Source organism: Doryrhamphus excisus, chromosome 23 (genome assembly GCF_030265055.1).
Source record: "Doryrhamphus excisus isolate RoL2022-K1 chromosome 23, RoL_Dexc_1.0, whole genome shotgun sequence".
In the NCBI taxonomy this organism is placed as follows: Eukaryota; Metazoa; Chordata; class Actinopteri; order Syngnathiformes; family Syngnathidae; genus Doryrhamphus; species Doryrhamphus excisus.
Window position 1 is genome coordinate 4,047,482 of NC_080488.1, and position 16,372 is coordinate 4,063,853.

General features: G+C 41.6%; 1 protein-coding gene across 3 annotated transcripts; it reads left to right on the forward strand.

Annotated features, from left to right (window-relative positions):
* Window positions 1–2,823: 2,823 nt before the first annotated feature.
* On the forward strand, window positions 2,824–10,608 carry pcdh18b (protocadherin 18b). 3 transcript variants are annotated; one of them, XM_058063551.1, is made up of 4 exons: window positions 2,824–5,574; window positions 5,829–5,917; window positions 7,686–7,855; window positions 9,277–10,608. In XM_058063551.1, the coding sequence occupies exons 1-4, from the start codon at window positions 3,085–3,087 to the stop codon at window positions 10,170–10,172; spliced, it is 3,645 nt and encodes a 1,214-aa protein (XP_057919534.1). In that variant the 5' UTR covers window positions 2,824–3,084; the 3' UTR covers window positions 10,173–10,608. The 3 variants fall into 3 exon arrangements, with proteins under 3 accessions (XP_057919534.1, XP_057919536.1, XP_057919535.1); XM_058063553.1 differs by having other exon boundaries at window positions 7,686–7,801; XM_058063552.1 differs by having other exon boundaries at window positions 5,862–5,917.
* The last annotated feature ends 5,764 nt before the right edge of the window (window positions 10,609–16,372 follow it).

Here is a 16,372-nt window from a genome sequence, read left to right on the forward strand (position 1 = left end):
CACACACAAACACACACATCCTTTGCCTTCTCCAGAGACAGAGGTCCTACCTGCAGAAGAATAAAACATAACTATGATCTATCCAAAAAGAAGAAAATGCGTACTTTGCTGCTTCTTACTTCTCTAAAATAGCACTAGTGCTGGTAAATTCCACCAAAAGCCCCCCCCCACACACACTTCTTATGTGCACTGATTCTCCTGGGGAGGGGGTAGGGTTCCTGGGAGGGCCTCCGTGCCGCCTTTCCACCTGCTAGGCTGCCTTTGTCCTCAGGATCTACTGCTTCATTTCAATGACAAAGTTCCTCAGCCCGTCATGCTGCACCCCCCAAAACCCAAACCCAAACCCCCCACCTCAGTCATTTGATGGTCCCTGAGGGCATCTCAACCTTACCGTCACCGCACAGAAGCTACAGCAGAAGAAAACACGTATTAAAAGTGACGTTTGTACTACACGCTGTACTTTGTTACACGACTTTAAATCTATTGTGCGAGGATTAAAAAGATACGTTAAATCATACAACAGTTTGTACAACGCCGCCGGAGTGCAAATCCCCTAAAGAATACCAAAAGTTACAGCATTTCTCGACATGATTTGGAAAAATGTTGTTGATATTCAGTTCTTGCTTAGGAATACAGCATCAACATGCGGACACATGGACGGGACGCCGACTGGGGGTTGTCCGTGTGTTTGCTCAGAGGCAGATGGCAGTTGCCGAGTGCACGCTCTCCCATGAGGCAAACAGAGGAATTTAAAATGCAGATAAAAAAAAAAATCCTTCACAGACACAAATCCGCTCAGAGATTCCAGACCGAGATAATTTCGATCGATGCGAGCGACTCCATTCATCAATTTCGGCGCTCCAAATGAGGCCGTTCGGATCGTTTAAAAGTGGAGAGCAATTTCCACGAACATCATTTGGGAAATCTGTGTGTCTGTTGGAGACTTTTCGACACTGTGATGAAGACGTGGAATAGAACTTTTCATTTTAAGAGTGCGGGTAAAAGATGATATGAAATGAGACTAATCTACATTGCATGCTGATTAGCTGGAAATAATGCTTTTCCATTACAGTGATCACAAGATGCTTAGAAAATACCACCGCCGTTTCTGTATTTTTTCCGCAGATTCTATCAGACGTGATGCTGAGCTTCGTCTCGCTAGGTTCTCTGCAGGGGCTTTATGATGTGAGGAGATGGTAATTGCAGGTTTTGGGTCGTCTGAAGCTCAGGCCAGATGGCAGGCTCATAAAGTCACTTGCCATATGAGCAACACTCATTTTGCAGGATTTTCCTTTTGGCGGAAGTTAAAATATCCGTGTGGGTACAAGGCAACTTGAGCCGCAGCAATTAATCGATCCAATTAACTGACAGCTATTTTAGCATTTAAAAATTTAAATATCGTCTGATTGTTTTTTTTATTTCCTTATTCATCCATGAGTGATGGACATATTCTCCTCTTTTCTGTGAGGTTGTGGATCAAACTACTAACTGTTTGTCTTTGGTTAATATTGCTAGGGCGTGGGTGTCCAAAATGTGGCCTGGGGGTGGGGGCCATTTGTGGACTGTGGCTGTTTTTTAATTGGCGCACAGCACATTCTAAAAATATAATTTCACAAGAAAAAAACAACAGAAAAAAATGAAAAAAATAAAAAATTATTAACTAGAACTAACTTCATTATAATTATTAATTATGAAGTTATAAAAAAATAAGTTGTTTTACAAGAAAATATATGAAAATATTAATAGAAAAAAATTGCAAAAAAATAATATATTATTAAAATAAATTGTAATATTATCAGAGACAAACAAAACAGCAACTAAAAGTTGTAATTTAGCAAAATTAGCTTGAAAAAAATTAATAATATTAGAAAAATAAAGTCAGATTATTATAGGAATAAATTGAGAAGAAAATGTGCAAGAAAAAAGTTGAAATGGTTGGAAAAAAACAAAAAAAAGAAAAAAAAATATATAAATTATAATTAACGATTATAAGTATCAGTTATAAAGTTATAAAAAATAAGTTATTTTACAAGAAAATATATAAAAAATATTAACAGAAAACTTAATAGAGAAAAATAATAAGACAAATTAATAATATTAGAAAAATAAAGTCAGATTATTATAGGAATAAATCGAGAAGATAATGTGCAAGAAAAAAGTTGAAATAGTTGGAAAATTAAAAAAAAACAATTTTTCTTTTTACGAGAATAACATCTAATGAGAAAAAAGTCTAAATTTTCCAAGAATAAATTGGTAATATGCAAAGAAATTACATTTTAGTAGCAGAGTTGAAATATTAAAAAAAAGTTATAATATTATATACTGTATATTAAATTTTTTTTGTAATTTTTCCAATTTATTTAGGTGGAGGATAAAAGTTACGATATTGTTATTTTACACCTTGTTCGATTCCGGACACATTAAAATAACAAATCTTTTGCAAAGCTTTAACAAAGGCGTCACAGCATCCTAAATTTGTCAGGATCGCCAACCATAGCAACCAGTGACAGACAGACAGTTGTGCATGTTGGCTTCATTGAGAGCATGCTACCCAAAAAAAAAGGGGGGGAGCTAGCCTGGCACACGTCGTTGGAACAAACCAACAATGTGAACGTGTGCTGTGGGTCAGTTTGTCTGAGACTTGGCTGAGCCTGGAATAGTTCTTCCTCTGGGCCATTGTTGTGGCACACTTTTCATGCAGGAGAAGGAGAAGAAGGAGGAGGGGGGGGGGTGATGCTGCTTTTTGGTCTCTTTGTATAAAGATTTTTTGAGGCGACAGCTTGGGTGCGGGGTGGGTGGAGACAACTGCAAGCTGAGCAGGCAGCGAGGCAAGCGCGCCCTCAATCCCTCCCTTTCACTCTTTCACTCTTGCAGGAGACGCTCACTCCCGTTGGCGACGGCCACATGTGGATATATGCAAGTACTCTATCGACCAGGAGTGGGTTTTTCCTTTATTTATGCTTTTATGTCATATTTTTTCCGGATACTGAACCACAAATGAGGATTTTATAATGTTTGAAAATTAAGAGTTTTTTTTTTTTCCTGCCTTTATTCCCTGCCTCTGGAACTCTCGGCTGCACTAAAATGGGAGCTAAATACAACATTCCCTTTTCGGTATTACTCGCAGTATTTATTTGGATAGCAGCGTTCCACTGTGTCAACTGCAAGACGTTAAAATATAAAGTCTACGAAGAGCAAAGAGTGGGTACCGTTATCGCACGGTTGAAAGCGGACGTCGCTGAAGTTTTATCCAAACTACCGAGCTCTCTGTCCTTCCGTTTCAAAGCCATGCAACGGGGAAGCACGCCGTTCCTGTCCGTGCGGGAAGATGACGGAGAGATCAGCATCGGTTCCAAAATCGACCGAGAGAAACTCTGTGAAAAGAATTTGAACTGTTCCATTGAATTTGACGTGGTCACGCTCCCTACGGAGTACCTGCAGTTATTCCACGTAGAGGTGGAAGTATTGGACATCAACGACAATTCCCCGCACTTCTCCCGTGCTATTGTCCCTATTGAGATCTCCGAAAGCGCCTCCGTGGGGACCCGGATCCCGCTAGACGGCGCCATGGATGCAGACGTCGGGGAGAACTCGTTGCATTCTTATTCACTCACTCCTAACAACTTTTTCAAGATAGACATCAGGACCAGAACAGATGGAGCCAAGTACGCGGAGCTGGTAGTCATGCGGGAATTGGATCGGGAGGTTCAGTCCGGCTACCAGCTGCGGCTTACGGCTTCAGATAACGGCGAACCCCCAAAGTCTGGCTCCACTTTGCTTAAAATTAGCATTTCTGATTCAAACGACAACAGCCCGACTTTTGAAGAGCAGGCGTATGTCGTAAATTTGTTGGAGAACTCTCCTCTTGGGACTCTTCTTCTGGATTTAAACGCTACAGATCCAGACGAAGGAACCAATGGAAAGATCGTTTACTCTTTTAGCAGTCACGTTTCGCCGAAGATCTTAGAAACGTTTAAAATCAACCCTGAAAACGGCCATATTACTCTAATTAAGAAGGTTGACTATGAAGCTACTTCGTCTTATGAGCTCGATGTTCAGGCTCAGGATTTGGGTCCAAACTCCATTCCAGGACTTTGCAAAATCGTTGTGAAAGTCGTGGATGTAAACGACAACAAACCGGAAATAAACATCAACCTGATGACGCCAGGTAAAGAGGAAGTGGCGTACATTTCCGAAGGAGCTCCTGTGGATACGTTCATTGCTCTTGTTCGCATCGATGACAGCGACACGGGATTGAACGGTGAAGTGATGTGCAGGCTACACGGACACGGTCACTTCAGACTTCAGAAGACGTATGAAAAGAACTACATGATCCTCACCAACATCTCGTTGGATAGAGAGAAGAGATCGGAGTACAGCTTAACGGTCATCGCCGAGGACCGAGGTTCCCCGAGTCTATCCACCATTAAACATTTTACCGTTCAAGTCCTGGATGAGAACGATAATCCGCCTCGTTTTGAAAAGACTCGTTATGAAATATTCAAATCCGAGAACAACTCCCCTGGAGCTTATCTCATGACGGTCGTGGCGTCGGATCCGGATCTGGGTACCAACGGTCAGGTGACATATTCGGTAGTCGATGCCCTAGTACAAGGGAGCCCAATTTCCACGTATGTGACCATTGACCCTTCCAACGGCGCCATCTACGCTCTGAGAAGCTTTGACCACGAAGATGTCAGCCATATTAACTTCATTGTTCAAGCACGTGACGGAGGAAACCCTTCGCTATCCGCTAACACCACCGTACTGCTTACGGTTTTGGATGAAAACGACAATCCGCCAATCATTCACTCCCCGTCTCTTCAAAATCACACCGCTGAACTTCCTGTGTGGAAATACGCATCGCCGGGTCAATTGATCACTGCTCTGAAAGTCACCGACCGTGACGCCGGCGCCAACGGAGAGTTGAGCTGCTCCATCGTCGGCGGAAACGAAGACGGCCTTTTTGTCATGGACGCTCGGCGATGTGAGCTCAGAACCAACGCGAGCTTAGAACAAATCCAAAGGGACGTGATGGAGATCAGGTTAGAAGTCCAGGACAGGGGCGCAAATCGACTCACCGCGGGGGCCTTACTCAAGATCACCCTGCAGGAGAACATGGATATTCTGCCCCCGCTTTATCCAACGGGGTCCAGCCAGTCCGCTTTGGATCTCTCCCTCATTATTATCATATCCTTGGGGGCGGTTTGTGCTCTGCTGCTTATCGTCATGGTGATGTTTGCTACAAGTCGATGCACCCGGGAAAAGAAGAAGGACCCCAAGCGAAACTACAATTGCAGAGTGGCGGAAAACAGTTATCAAAATCATCCCAAGAAACCGACGAGGCAAATCCACAAAGCGGACATTACCCTGGTGCCGACCGTTAACGGGACGCTACCTGTTCGGTCCCACCCTCACTCCCCCGCGGCTTCTCCTGCTCCTGAAAGAGGAACCCTAGGGAGCAGGCAGAGCCATCACAGCCACCAGTCATTAAATAGTCTTGTTACTATTTCCTCCAATCATGTGGCGGAGAATTTTGCCCTGGAGTTGGCTCACACCACACCTCCTGTTGAGGTAAGACATATGATATTGTAAAATTATTTAGTCCACATTCCAAATTTATATCATTATCTCACCTTCAGCTCACTTTATGTTTGTGTTGAACATCACAATCAGAAGTCATGCCCCCCCCCCCCACACACAGCATTTATGTTACATTGTCTTGTGATTTTTGCTTGTTTGACTCCATTCATTTTTTCCCTTTTCATCTTTTTTTATTTTTTTTTGTTTGTCCTTTGTCCCTTTTTTTTATTCTCTGGGGATTGTAGCAAGTCTCACAGCTTCTGTCCATGCTCCATCAGGGCCAGTACCAGCCACGGCCAAGTTTCAGAGGCAACAAATACACCAGGAGCTACAGGTAATGCAAACATCTGGAAATGACTTCTGTTGTGATTTGCAGCTAAATGTGTCCCACTCCTCTCCATCAGTAGCATGGATAATGACGATGAGTCGGTGGATGTCCAAAATGCGGCCCTTAGCTTGATTTTGGTTTCCCCCCGGAGTAGGAAATACTAAATACTGATACCTAAATATTAAATGCTGTGAAATTGTCAGGACATTGTATTGTCAGGGCATTAAAGCAATGGCAATGACTGTTCAGGTTGTTATGGACCTGAATAATGATTCCATTAATCATTTTGCACTTCCTGCTAAATATTATGCTAACTATTATGCTAAATATTATGGATCCCATTCCAACCCATCAGACTACAGCTGTCCTATCTAGTATTTGAGCATAAACTAATTACAACTGTCCTAGATAGTCTTTTCACATGAACTGATGATGACTACAGCTGTCCTATCTAGTCTTTTAGCATGAGCTCATTGAATATGTCCTATCTAGTCCTTTAGCATGAACTCACTGGAGATGTCCTATCTAGTCTTTTAGCATGACCTCACTGGATATGTCCTATCTAGTCTTTTAGTATGAACTAACTACAATAGCCCAATATAAGCATTGAGCATGAACTAATGAAGACTACAGCTGTCCTATCTAGTCTTTTAGCATGAGTTCACTGGAGATGTCCTTTCTAGTCTTTTAGCATGAAAGACTGGATATATTGCCCGATTTAGGCATTGAGCATGGACTGATGAAGACTACAGCTGTCCTATCTAGTCTTTTAGCATGAGCTCACCAGAGATGTCCTGTGTAGTCTTTTAGCTTGAACTAACTACAATTGCCCAAAATAGGCATTGAGCACGAACTGAGGAAGACGACAGCTGTCCTATCTAGTCTTTTAGCATGAGCTCACTGGATATGTCCCATCTAGTCGTTTAGCATGAACTAACTACAATAGCCCAATATAGGCATTGAGCATGAACTGATGAAGACTACAGCTGTCCTGTCTAGTCTTTTAGCATGAGCTCACTGGAGATGTCCTATCTAGTCTTTTAGCATAAACTAACTACACATTTACCAAAATAGGCATTGAGCATGAACTGATGAAGACGACAGCTGTCCTACCTAGTCTTTAAACATGAGCTCCCTGGAGATGTCCTATCTAGTTATTTAGCATAAACTGGCTACAATTTCCCAAAATAGGCATTGAGCATGAACTGAGGAAAACGACAGCTGTCCTGTCTAGTCTTTTAGCATGAGCTCACTGGAGATGTCCTATCTAGTCTTTTAGCTTGAACTAACTAAGTACAATTGCCTAATATAGGCATTGAGCATGAACTGATGAAGACTACAGCTGTCCTATCTAGTCTTTTAGCATGAGCTTACTGGAGATGTCCTATATAGTCTTTTAGCATGAACTAACTACAGTTGCCCAATATAGGCATTGAGCATGAACTGATGAAGACTACAGCTGTCCTATCTAGTCTTTTAGCATGAGCTCACTGGATATGTCCTATATAGTCTTTTAGCATGAACTAACTACAATTGCCCAAAATAGGCATTGAGCATGAGCTGATGAAGACTAGGAGCTGTCCTATCTAGTCTTCGAGAATGAATTGATGCAAGCTGGACTGTCCTCAATGAAATGCCCTGACAATACTGTCAAATTAAACAAGCGTGTTAGTTTGCTAAGTAACAATAAATAACTAAATATATGTGGATCCCTGAGGAACACCTTGGATTATCCACTCATCTCTGAAATTCTTTCAAATGTTGTCATCTACAGGTATGCCCTAAACGAGATGGATAAATTCAGTCTCAAGGACAGCGGTCGTGGTGACAGCGAGGCAGGCGACAGCGACTACGAGCCTGGCAGGGAGTCGCCCTTTGATAGACTCCTTGGTGAGGGATTTACCGAGCTTTATGCTCCTGATGTCCATCACAGAATGCATGCAGGTAGTCTTCCTTCACACGCTTACCTTCAAATCCCTTCATTTCTGTCCTGACACTTGTTTTTTTTTAGCCTCGATTTCCACATTGCATTGCAGGGAACAAGAAAACGTGAATCACAGTTTGCTTGCTTAGGACTGAGACAGTTTCATCATGGCATGCACGTGCATTTTAAATCGTTTTTTTGCATGTAACATTAGAATTTAAAACTATAAAAACATGTTTTGTGTTAACGTTTCTTGCCGTCTGTTCCACTGTTGTTATTTTTATGCGGCCATCTGGATCCGCGGGTTTAAGAGATTATTAATAGAGTATGCCTACCTCATAGTTATGCAAATATTTACATTGTTGTGGGGAATTCTTCCGGGGGTTAAAACAATCATTAGTCTTCTTATACATAAACAAACCAATGCAGAAACTAAAGCCACGCAGCCCTGATTTTAATTCATGTGTACAGTTGGATTGGCAGCTTTGTAATTATCATTTTCTTTTTCAATTTAAATATTTAATTTTGACCCTCTTATCAGCCAGCGCACACGGTATGCAGCGGCTTCCCTTTGCGGTGCAACCATATGCACTTTTCATCTGCTTCTAAGATGTATAATAAATGCTGCTTTCATGTTAATGAAGTCATTCAATTGAAGAAGTCAGACGTGCGTCCGCCTTTAATGACGGCATATTTGATTTGTCTAATTTGGTCTTCAGAGATTTTCTAGGAGGACATGTATTATTGAGGAGGAACATAAAAAGGGAAAGACGTCGAGTTCCTTTCAATGGCATTGAACAGCCTAGTTGGATTGTTTCTTTTTTATCGGGAATTCACAGCAAGGCATCAGACGCAGAGCAAAAATAATAATTAAAAAGGATTCATGAGCAATTTTGATTGTTTTGATTTTTAAAACAGGCTAAAACCAACTACAGTAAACCTCGGATATATCGGAAATTCGCTCACAACGGACAGATAAAAAAGAACCGATTTTTCTGTAATGCATTTCCAATAAAAATTCATTGCATATATCGGATTTTTTACAACGGATTTCGCCTATTTCGGACAAAATCTCCAGTCCCGTTCCAATGCATTTCCATTAAATTTCCCTCGCATATATCGGATGGCCGCATCGTGGCGCTCCGATTCGCCGAATCGTGACAGGCCGCTATACGATGTCATTTGCAGCGTTGCCTGCGCGTTCAGGTACATTGGAAACATAGTCAAGGAAGTACCTTTTTATAACGGATAAAATCCGATTTACGCATATACCGGATATAAATCCGATATATGCGTAAAACGGACATTTTCCGGTATACGCTTATAACGGATTTCGCTTATATCGGACAAAACCAGTGGGAACAATTGAATCCGATATATCCGAGGTTTACTGTATATGTCGCAGTAATTCACCATGATGTATTTCCTACTGTCTTCTCAGGTATGAGATTCTGCACCGAGGAGTGTCGAGTCCTGGGTCATTCAGATCAATGCTGGATGCCCCCACTGGCGTCCCCAGCGTCATCCTCCTCAGACTACCGAAGTAATCTCTACATTCCTGGGGAGGAGGCCCGCCAACCAGCTGACCTTTCCCCAGAAATCACTCCACAGCCGTGTTCTGAAAGTACAACAGACCGGAGTCAGAGCTTCTCCACTTTCGGGAAAGACCTGGGCAGAGAAAACGCCGGGGAAGATCATGGAGGAGATGAAGACCTATGCGGAACGTCGTTGTTGTCTGAGATGAGCAGTGTTTTCCAGCGGCTTCTGCCCCAAGGTCTGGATTCATACGTTCAAGTGAACGAGAACCAGAAAGGAACCAGTCTCAGCGGTCTCGGCGTACCAATGACTGGATCTTTAGATCGAAGAAGGGGCCATCTTCCAGGCAAAGCCAACGCCTCTGTTCACCAGCAGGGCGTGGCAGCATGGGCGGCCAATACTCACTTCCAGAACCCGGGAAGCGGCATGGTTCCATCCGGTCACCACCAGGGCGGCAGCTACCACACCCTGAAAGCCAGCACTAAGCTCAGCTGCCAGAATAACAGTCACAAGAACTCACAGGCGGCCAAAAACAGCTCGCAGAACCTCAAACCGCACAGCAGCCAGACTCTGGTGCAGCCTTCCCACGCTCCAGCGCCCATACCTGTACCCCTTCCCGTTCCGTCATCCAAGTGGCTTCCTGCCATGGAGGAAATCCCAGAAAACTACGAAGAAGACGATTTTGACTCGGTGCTGAGCCATCTACAGGGGAAACGTAGCGAGAGCCGCCACGAGCTGGTGGACGCCAGCGAGCTTGTGGCCGAGATCAACAAACTGCTGCAGGACGTCCGGCAGAGCTAGACGACCCGTTTCGTTTTTTTTATCGCTTATTTATTCAAAAAGGAACAATGACATGAGACCTGCAATTGTCGTTAAAGTTGCATTTCTAATGTAGTAATTGTGTTATGTGAACGCTAAGTACCCCAAAAATATTTGTAATTGTTGGATGGTACAAAATGTACGTCACTCCACCGTATTTATCTTTGTATTTTAAAAATACACTTGTATACTTATATTTATTTAAAAACTATGTACATAAACTTAACCAAAGGTCTATTTTTATATTTTTTGAATGCATGTTGAGTACAAACGTTGTATTGAGATTTTGACATGCGAACGCTTGACATTCTGAATATTTAAATGTTTTACTTATTTCTTTGTATTGCTTAATAATATTATGTACACATGAATATATGAATTTAATGACACTCGTTCTTGTGAAGTCTTTGAGAAAGTATATGGCACACAAATAAAATGCAACGACTTGATATGCTGTCTTAATATATTACTTCATGTAGTACCGGTTTTATGTTTGTGCAAGTGATAAATTATATTAATTATTAAATTAATTTAAATTATTTTTTAATAAAAAAAATATATACATATATAATTAATATCATATTAATTATTAATTTAATTAATTTTAATATTTTTAATAAAAATATATATATTTGTTTTTTCCCACAATGAAACTACCAATTTAATTTTTAGTAATTTCCACAAGTGGTTCCAGGTGGACATGCTGTCTTCACAGCCGGATAATGGGTGACACCTAGAGGAAAGCCATGTTCACCTTAAAATGCAGAGAGACCAGGAGCTCCCATCCACCAAGCCTTGATACAATACTGTAGAGACTGAGCCCTCTAGTGGCTGGACAATAATACTGCATGCTTTAAAAAAGGGACACAGCTTTAGGTTTGCATCTTCCATTCAACACAAGGTTTTGACCTGTCAGAAAAATGTCCATTCATTTTCAATGGTAATGTTGTTGCAATCACCATGGAAACCAATACAGTTATACAGTGGTTAGCTACATCCTGATTATTCATTCATTCATTGGGGGGGCAGGGCGCCGGACCCATCCTAGCTGTCTTCGAACGAGAGGCGGGGTACACCACCAATCACAGGGCACATATAGACAAACAACCATTCACACTCACATTCATACCTATGGACAATTTGGAGTCGCTAATTAACCTAGCATGTTTTTGGAATGTGGGAAAAAACCGGAGTAATCAGAGAAAACCCACGCATGCACGGGGAGAACATGCAAACTCCACACAGACATAGCCGAGGGTGGGATTGAACTCGGGTGTCCTTGCTGTGAGGTCTGCGCGCTAACCACTCGACCACCGTGCAGCCCACATTTTTGATTAGTGTGTCAAAAATGTACGCCCGAACGTTTTGTTGTGTGTTTGTCATGGATTTTTATCAGCAAATATCTTTGTTAACATCCTATTAGCATGCTCATACCGTAATTTGATACTTTGAATGCTATAAATTCACACATTTAGTGATGCAGCTAATTTTGCTACATCTGGTGTGCTGTGAAGCAGCCATTCATGGGTGTGCTCTCATCATTAGTGATGTCAACCACTGATTTCTTTGCCGATTATTATTCATTATATAATTTAGAGGCATTTTTAATGATGTATTTCCTTTTAACTGATGAAAATTACGTTGAATGACTTAAGTATTAGGGCTGCAAGGTGGTCGAGTGGTTAGGGCGCAGGCCTCACAGCTAGGAGACCAGGGATCAATTCCACCCTCGGCCATCTCTGTGTGGAGTTTGCATGTTCTCGCCGTGCATGCGTGGGTTTTCTCCGGGTACTCCGGTTTCCTCCCACATTCCAAAAACATGCTAGGTTAATTAGCGACTCCAAATTGTCCATAGGTATGAATGTGAGTGTGAATGGTTGTTTGTCTATATGTGCCCTGTGATTGGCTGGCCACCAGTCCAGGGTGTACCCCGTCTCTCGCCTGAAGACAGGTGGCATAGGCTCCAGCAATATCCCCGTGATGATAAGCAGTAGAAAATGAATGAACGAGTTTTCCTCCTATTTTGTGTGGAAGTGGTAACTTTTTGGCTTCTTATTTTGTCTTTCACCACCCTTGGCCATCTCTGTGTGGAGTTTGCATGTTCTCCCCGTGCATGCGTGGGTTTTCTCCGGGTACTCCGGTTTCCTCCCACATTCCAAAAACATGCTAGGTTAATTAGCGACTCCAAATTGTCCATAGGTATGAATGTGAGTGTGAATGGTTGTTTGTCTATATGTGCTCTGTGATGGCTGGCGACTAGCCTCTCGCCCAAAGACAGCTGGGATAGGCTCCAGCACCCCCGCGACCCTCGTGAGGAAAAAGCGGTAGAAAATAAATACATATTTGGATTTGAGAGTGGATTTTAGAGCTGGTATCGGAGGTGTGGATATTTCGGTATCACTCCAAACTTGGTGGAGAGTACGTGGAGAGGTGCGTCGATCTACTTATTTTCACCGCTGGCCACATCACAATCAAGGTTCTCGTCCCAGGGCCACAGCTTTCCAAACATTATCGCTTCCTAGAAATCTGGGATTTGGTCGATTCCCTTTCCGCGTGGCGTTATTGTAATTTGGATTTTGCACTTCTCGGCCATCATACAGTAATGATTGATGGATTATGACCAAATGAGCTAATGCTATTTGTGAAGGAGAGTAAATAATGATTAAAAAGATCACTGTTTGGATATGAGAAACAACGTTCCACCGCTAAGTGGAGCTCTTTTTCTCCAGAAAACCAACTCTCGGATTCCCTTCCATGTCTTTGAATCTGGCAGCCAGCTGCCTGACTGAAGCAGCATATGGCCGATTGTGACGCTATAACAAAAGAATGGATAGAATCTGTCAATATCGCCGCTTTCTACAAACAGTGGCATCATTTCACCTGGTAGCAGATGTGTCTCAAATCTGGCAACTGTCTCTGATCTGATTAAGCTTGATTACATTTGCAGCTGGTGTTCAAATGCATCCATGCACATTTTAATTGGATTATTCATCTTCTTACGCAGAGCCTGAATGGATCGTTTTTCACAGGCATCATCATTTCCCTTTTGTACAGAGCGCCATGATTCAGAAGCATAGCAACACACTTTTTCACGCTTGAAATCGCGGCCTTGAATAACTCTTATGTCACATGCCAAGGTACCTGCTTGTTCAATTCAGGTTCTTTCATCGTTTCGTGAAACAGGAGGAAAGTTTCCTTCCTTTCTGAAGGAGCTTCCAACACGTATGACATGATGACATCTTCTATTATTGATGTGAGATTTGCTCCTACTCTTTAGGTGCCAAGTTAGTTCATCCATCCATGTTCTGTTGTATCTAGGTTTTGTTGTATCGAAACAATGGCTTGATGGGCAGGGTTTGAAAACTTGGAATTTTTTTTGGGCCAGTCTGAGATATGGCTTTTTCTTGGCAGTCCTGCTATGAAGTCCAGCATCCTGAAGTCGCCGCTTCACTGTTGATACTGACACTGGTGATTGACGGGTACTATTTAGTGCAGCTGCCAGGTGACGACCTGTGAGGCGTCTTTGTCTTAAACTACACACTCTCAGATATTTGTCTTCTTGCACAGTTGTGCAGCGTTTTTCTGTCCTTGTTAGACCCAGTTTGTGCTGCTCTCTGAAGGGAGTAGTTAATAGCATGGTAAGAGATTTTAGTTTTAGTTTAGATTTTTTTAGATGGCTTTTCTAATAATCTATTAGCCTTATAAAATGATGAACTTGGATTAGCAGCCATACCAGGAGATTGATGCAGAGGACTGACAGTTGTTGATAGTAGGCCTCTATGCAAAAATGTAGATCTGATTCATTTTAATTGTTTGTGAAATGGATAAAAATTGTTCGTGAAATGCATGGAAATGTTTTCTTTGAAAAACAAAGAAATTTGCAATTGCAATTTGTTTTTCTTTGAAGAAATTTTAGTTTTAGTTTAGATTTTTAGATGGGTTTTCTAATAATGTGCAACGTTTTTCTGTCCTTGTTAGACCCAGTTTGTGCTGCTCTCTGAAGGGAGTAGTTAACAGCATGGTAAGAGATTTTAGTTTTAGTTTAGATTTTTAGATGGCTTTTCTAATAATCTATTAGCCTTATAAAATGATGAACTTGCAAAAATTTAGATCCTTCTTTCAAAATCATCTAATTTTAATTGTTTGTGAAATGGAAAAAAAAATTTGTGAAATGCAGGAAAATGTGTATTTCTTTGGAAAACAAAAAAAATTGCAAGTGATCCCAAACTTTTGAGCGGTAATGTAAGACAAAATGAGGTTCGGATCTTTGATGTGAAAACATTTGCATAAATCTACCTTACTCACTCACGCAACATCAAGAATTTGATGTTGCCAAGGCATCTCTCCAGCTGCTGTGGAGACTAAATCACAGAAGCTTCTCTGCTTGGGTTGTTGGATCTGTGGTCACGCCGTCATTGGCTGATGTTTGTGGTGGAGGTCTGACCAAATAGTTTGGAAGAACACAGGTAGCGTTCACTGATGTAACCTGCGATACACACTACACATACTATTCTCCTGGTACAAGATGGATGGTACAGTAAACCTCGGATATATCGGACTCGGATATATCGGAAATTCGCTCACAACGGACAGATAAAAAAGAACCGATTTTTCTGTAATGCATTTCCAATAAAAATTCATTGCATATATCGGATTTTTTATAACGGATTTCGCCTATTTCGGACAAAATCTCCAGTCCCGTTCCAATGCATTTCCATTAAATTTCCCTCGCATATATCGGATGGCCGCATCGTGGCGCTCCGATTCGCCGAATCGTGACAGGCCGCTATACGACGTCATTTGCAGTGTTGCCTGCGCGTCCAGGTACATTGGAAACATAGTCAAGGAAGTGCCTTTTTATAACGGATAAAATCCGATTTACGCATATACCGGATATAAATCCGATATATGCGTAAAACGGACATTTTCCGGTATACGCATATAACGGATTTCGCTTATATCGGATAAAACCAGTGGGAACAATTGAATCCGATATATCCGAGGTTTACTGTAGTTGGATCATCTTTTCCTTCTTGGTAGCCGTCCTCCAGTATATGGCCTTGGAATGTTAACGGTGCAGACGGAATGCTTCATTTGTCATTAGTACACGTGGCATTGGATTCTATCGTGGAGTGTACTATGTTTGCTGTTCAAACACACTCTTGATAGGATGCACCCATCGCTGTTTCCCCCATGCATACCCACATCAATTACCCGAAACATGTACTGGGCATCGACGACATCTAACAGGACAAAAAGGTGGCTGCTACCATCATGCTATAAAATCAACTCACTCTTACATCTTACAGTACTCATTGTAAACAGAAAATGTCCGAATACCGAGACGCAAATCAATAGCTCTGCTTCTCAGGCTTCACCCCTCCCGGCCTTCTGACTTGACGAATCCCAGACTTATCAATAGGTTACCCCGGGGGCTACAAAATGTCTGCCAAGGTGGCTGCATAGACTTTATGAGGTTGAGCCAAGAAGACAAAGGTGTTTACCCGCAAGGGACAGATATATTTAGGATTTAGTTAGCATTACTCATTGGTTCGGATCTCCTGGGAGATGCATACGAATGATCTTTCATATTTTTCTTTGATGAAACAGCGTGTTTCCTGCAGCTGTGCTAAATCAACCAAGTGTAATACTTAAAAAGAAATAAAAAGGTGCAGGGTTGAGGTTGAGGACTACAGCATGAAGTGGATAATCAATACAGCGCTTCCATTTGCCGCGTCACATGACCTATACCTCACATTCAGCCTGTGACGTTTAATTGTGTAGTGACAAAAGCATATGCCTTCCTCCATTTTTGTTTTTTTTTAAACACAAAAACTGGTATTTTTATCTGCACAACTCACCCTAAGTTGATAATAGTGATCAGTGGTGTCATTAGGCTTATTTCAGATTTTTTATTTCATATTTTATTGATTTTTTAAAATTTGTTTTATTATTATTATATAATTATTATATAATTATGATTATATTATATAATTATTATATAATTATTTTTTTTTTTAATTCTGACAAATTTCATATAATAGGGCAAAATTAGCAATAAGCAATAATAATAAGCAATAGCCTATTACTATTAATAGTAGTAGTAATCAGAACAATAATAATTTAGTGCAGACCTCCCAGCTAGGAGACCAGGGTTCAATTCCACCCTCGGCCATCTCTGT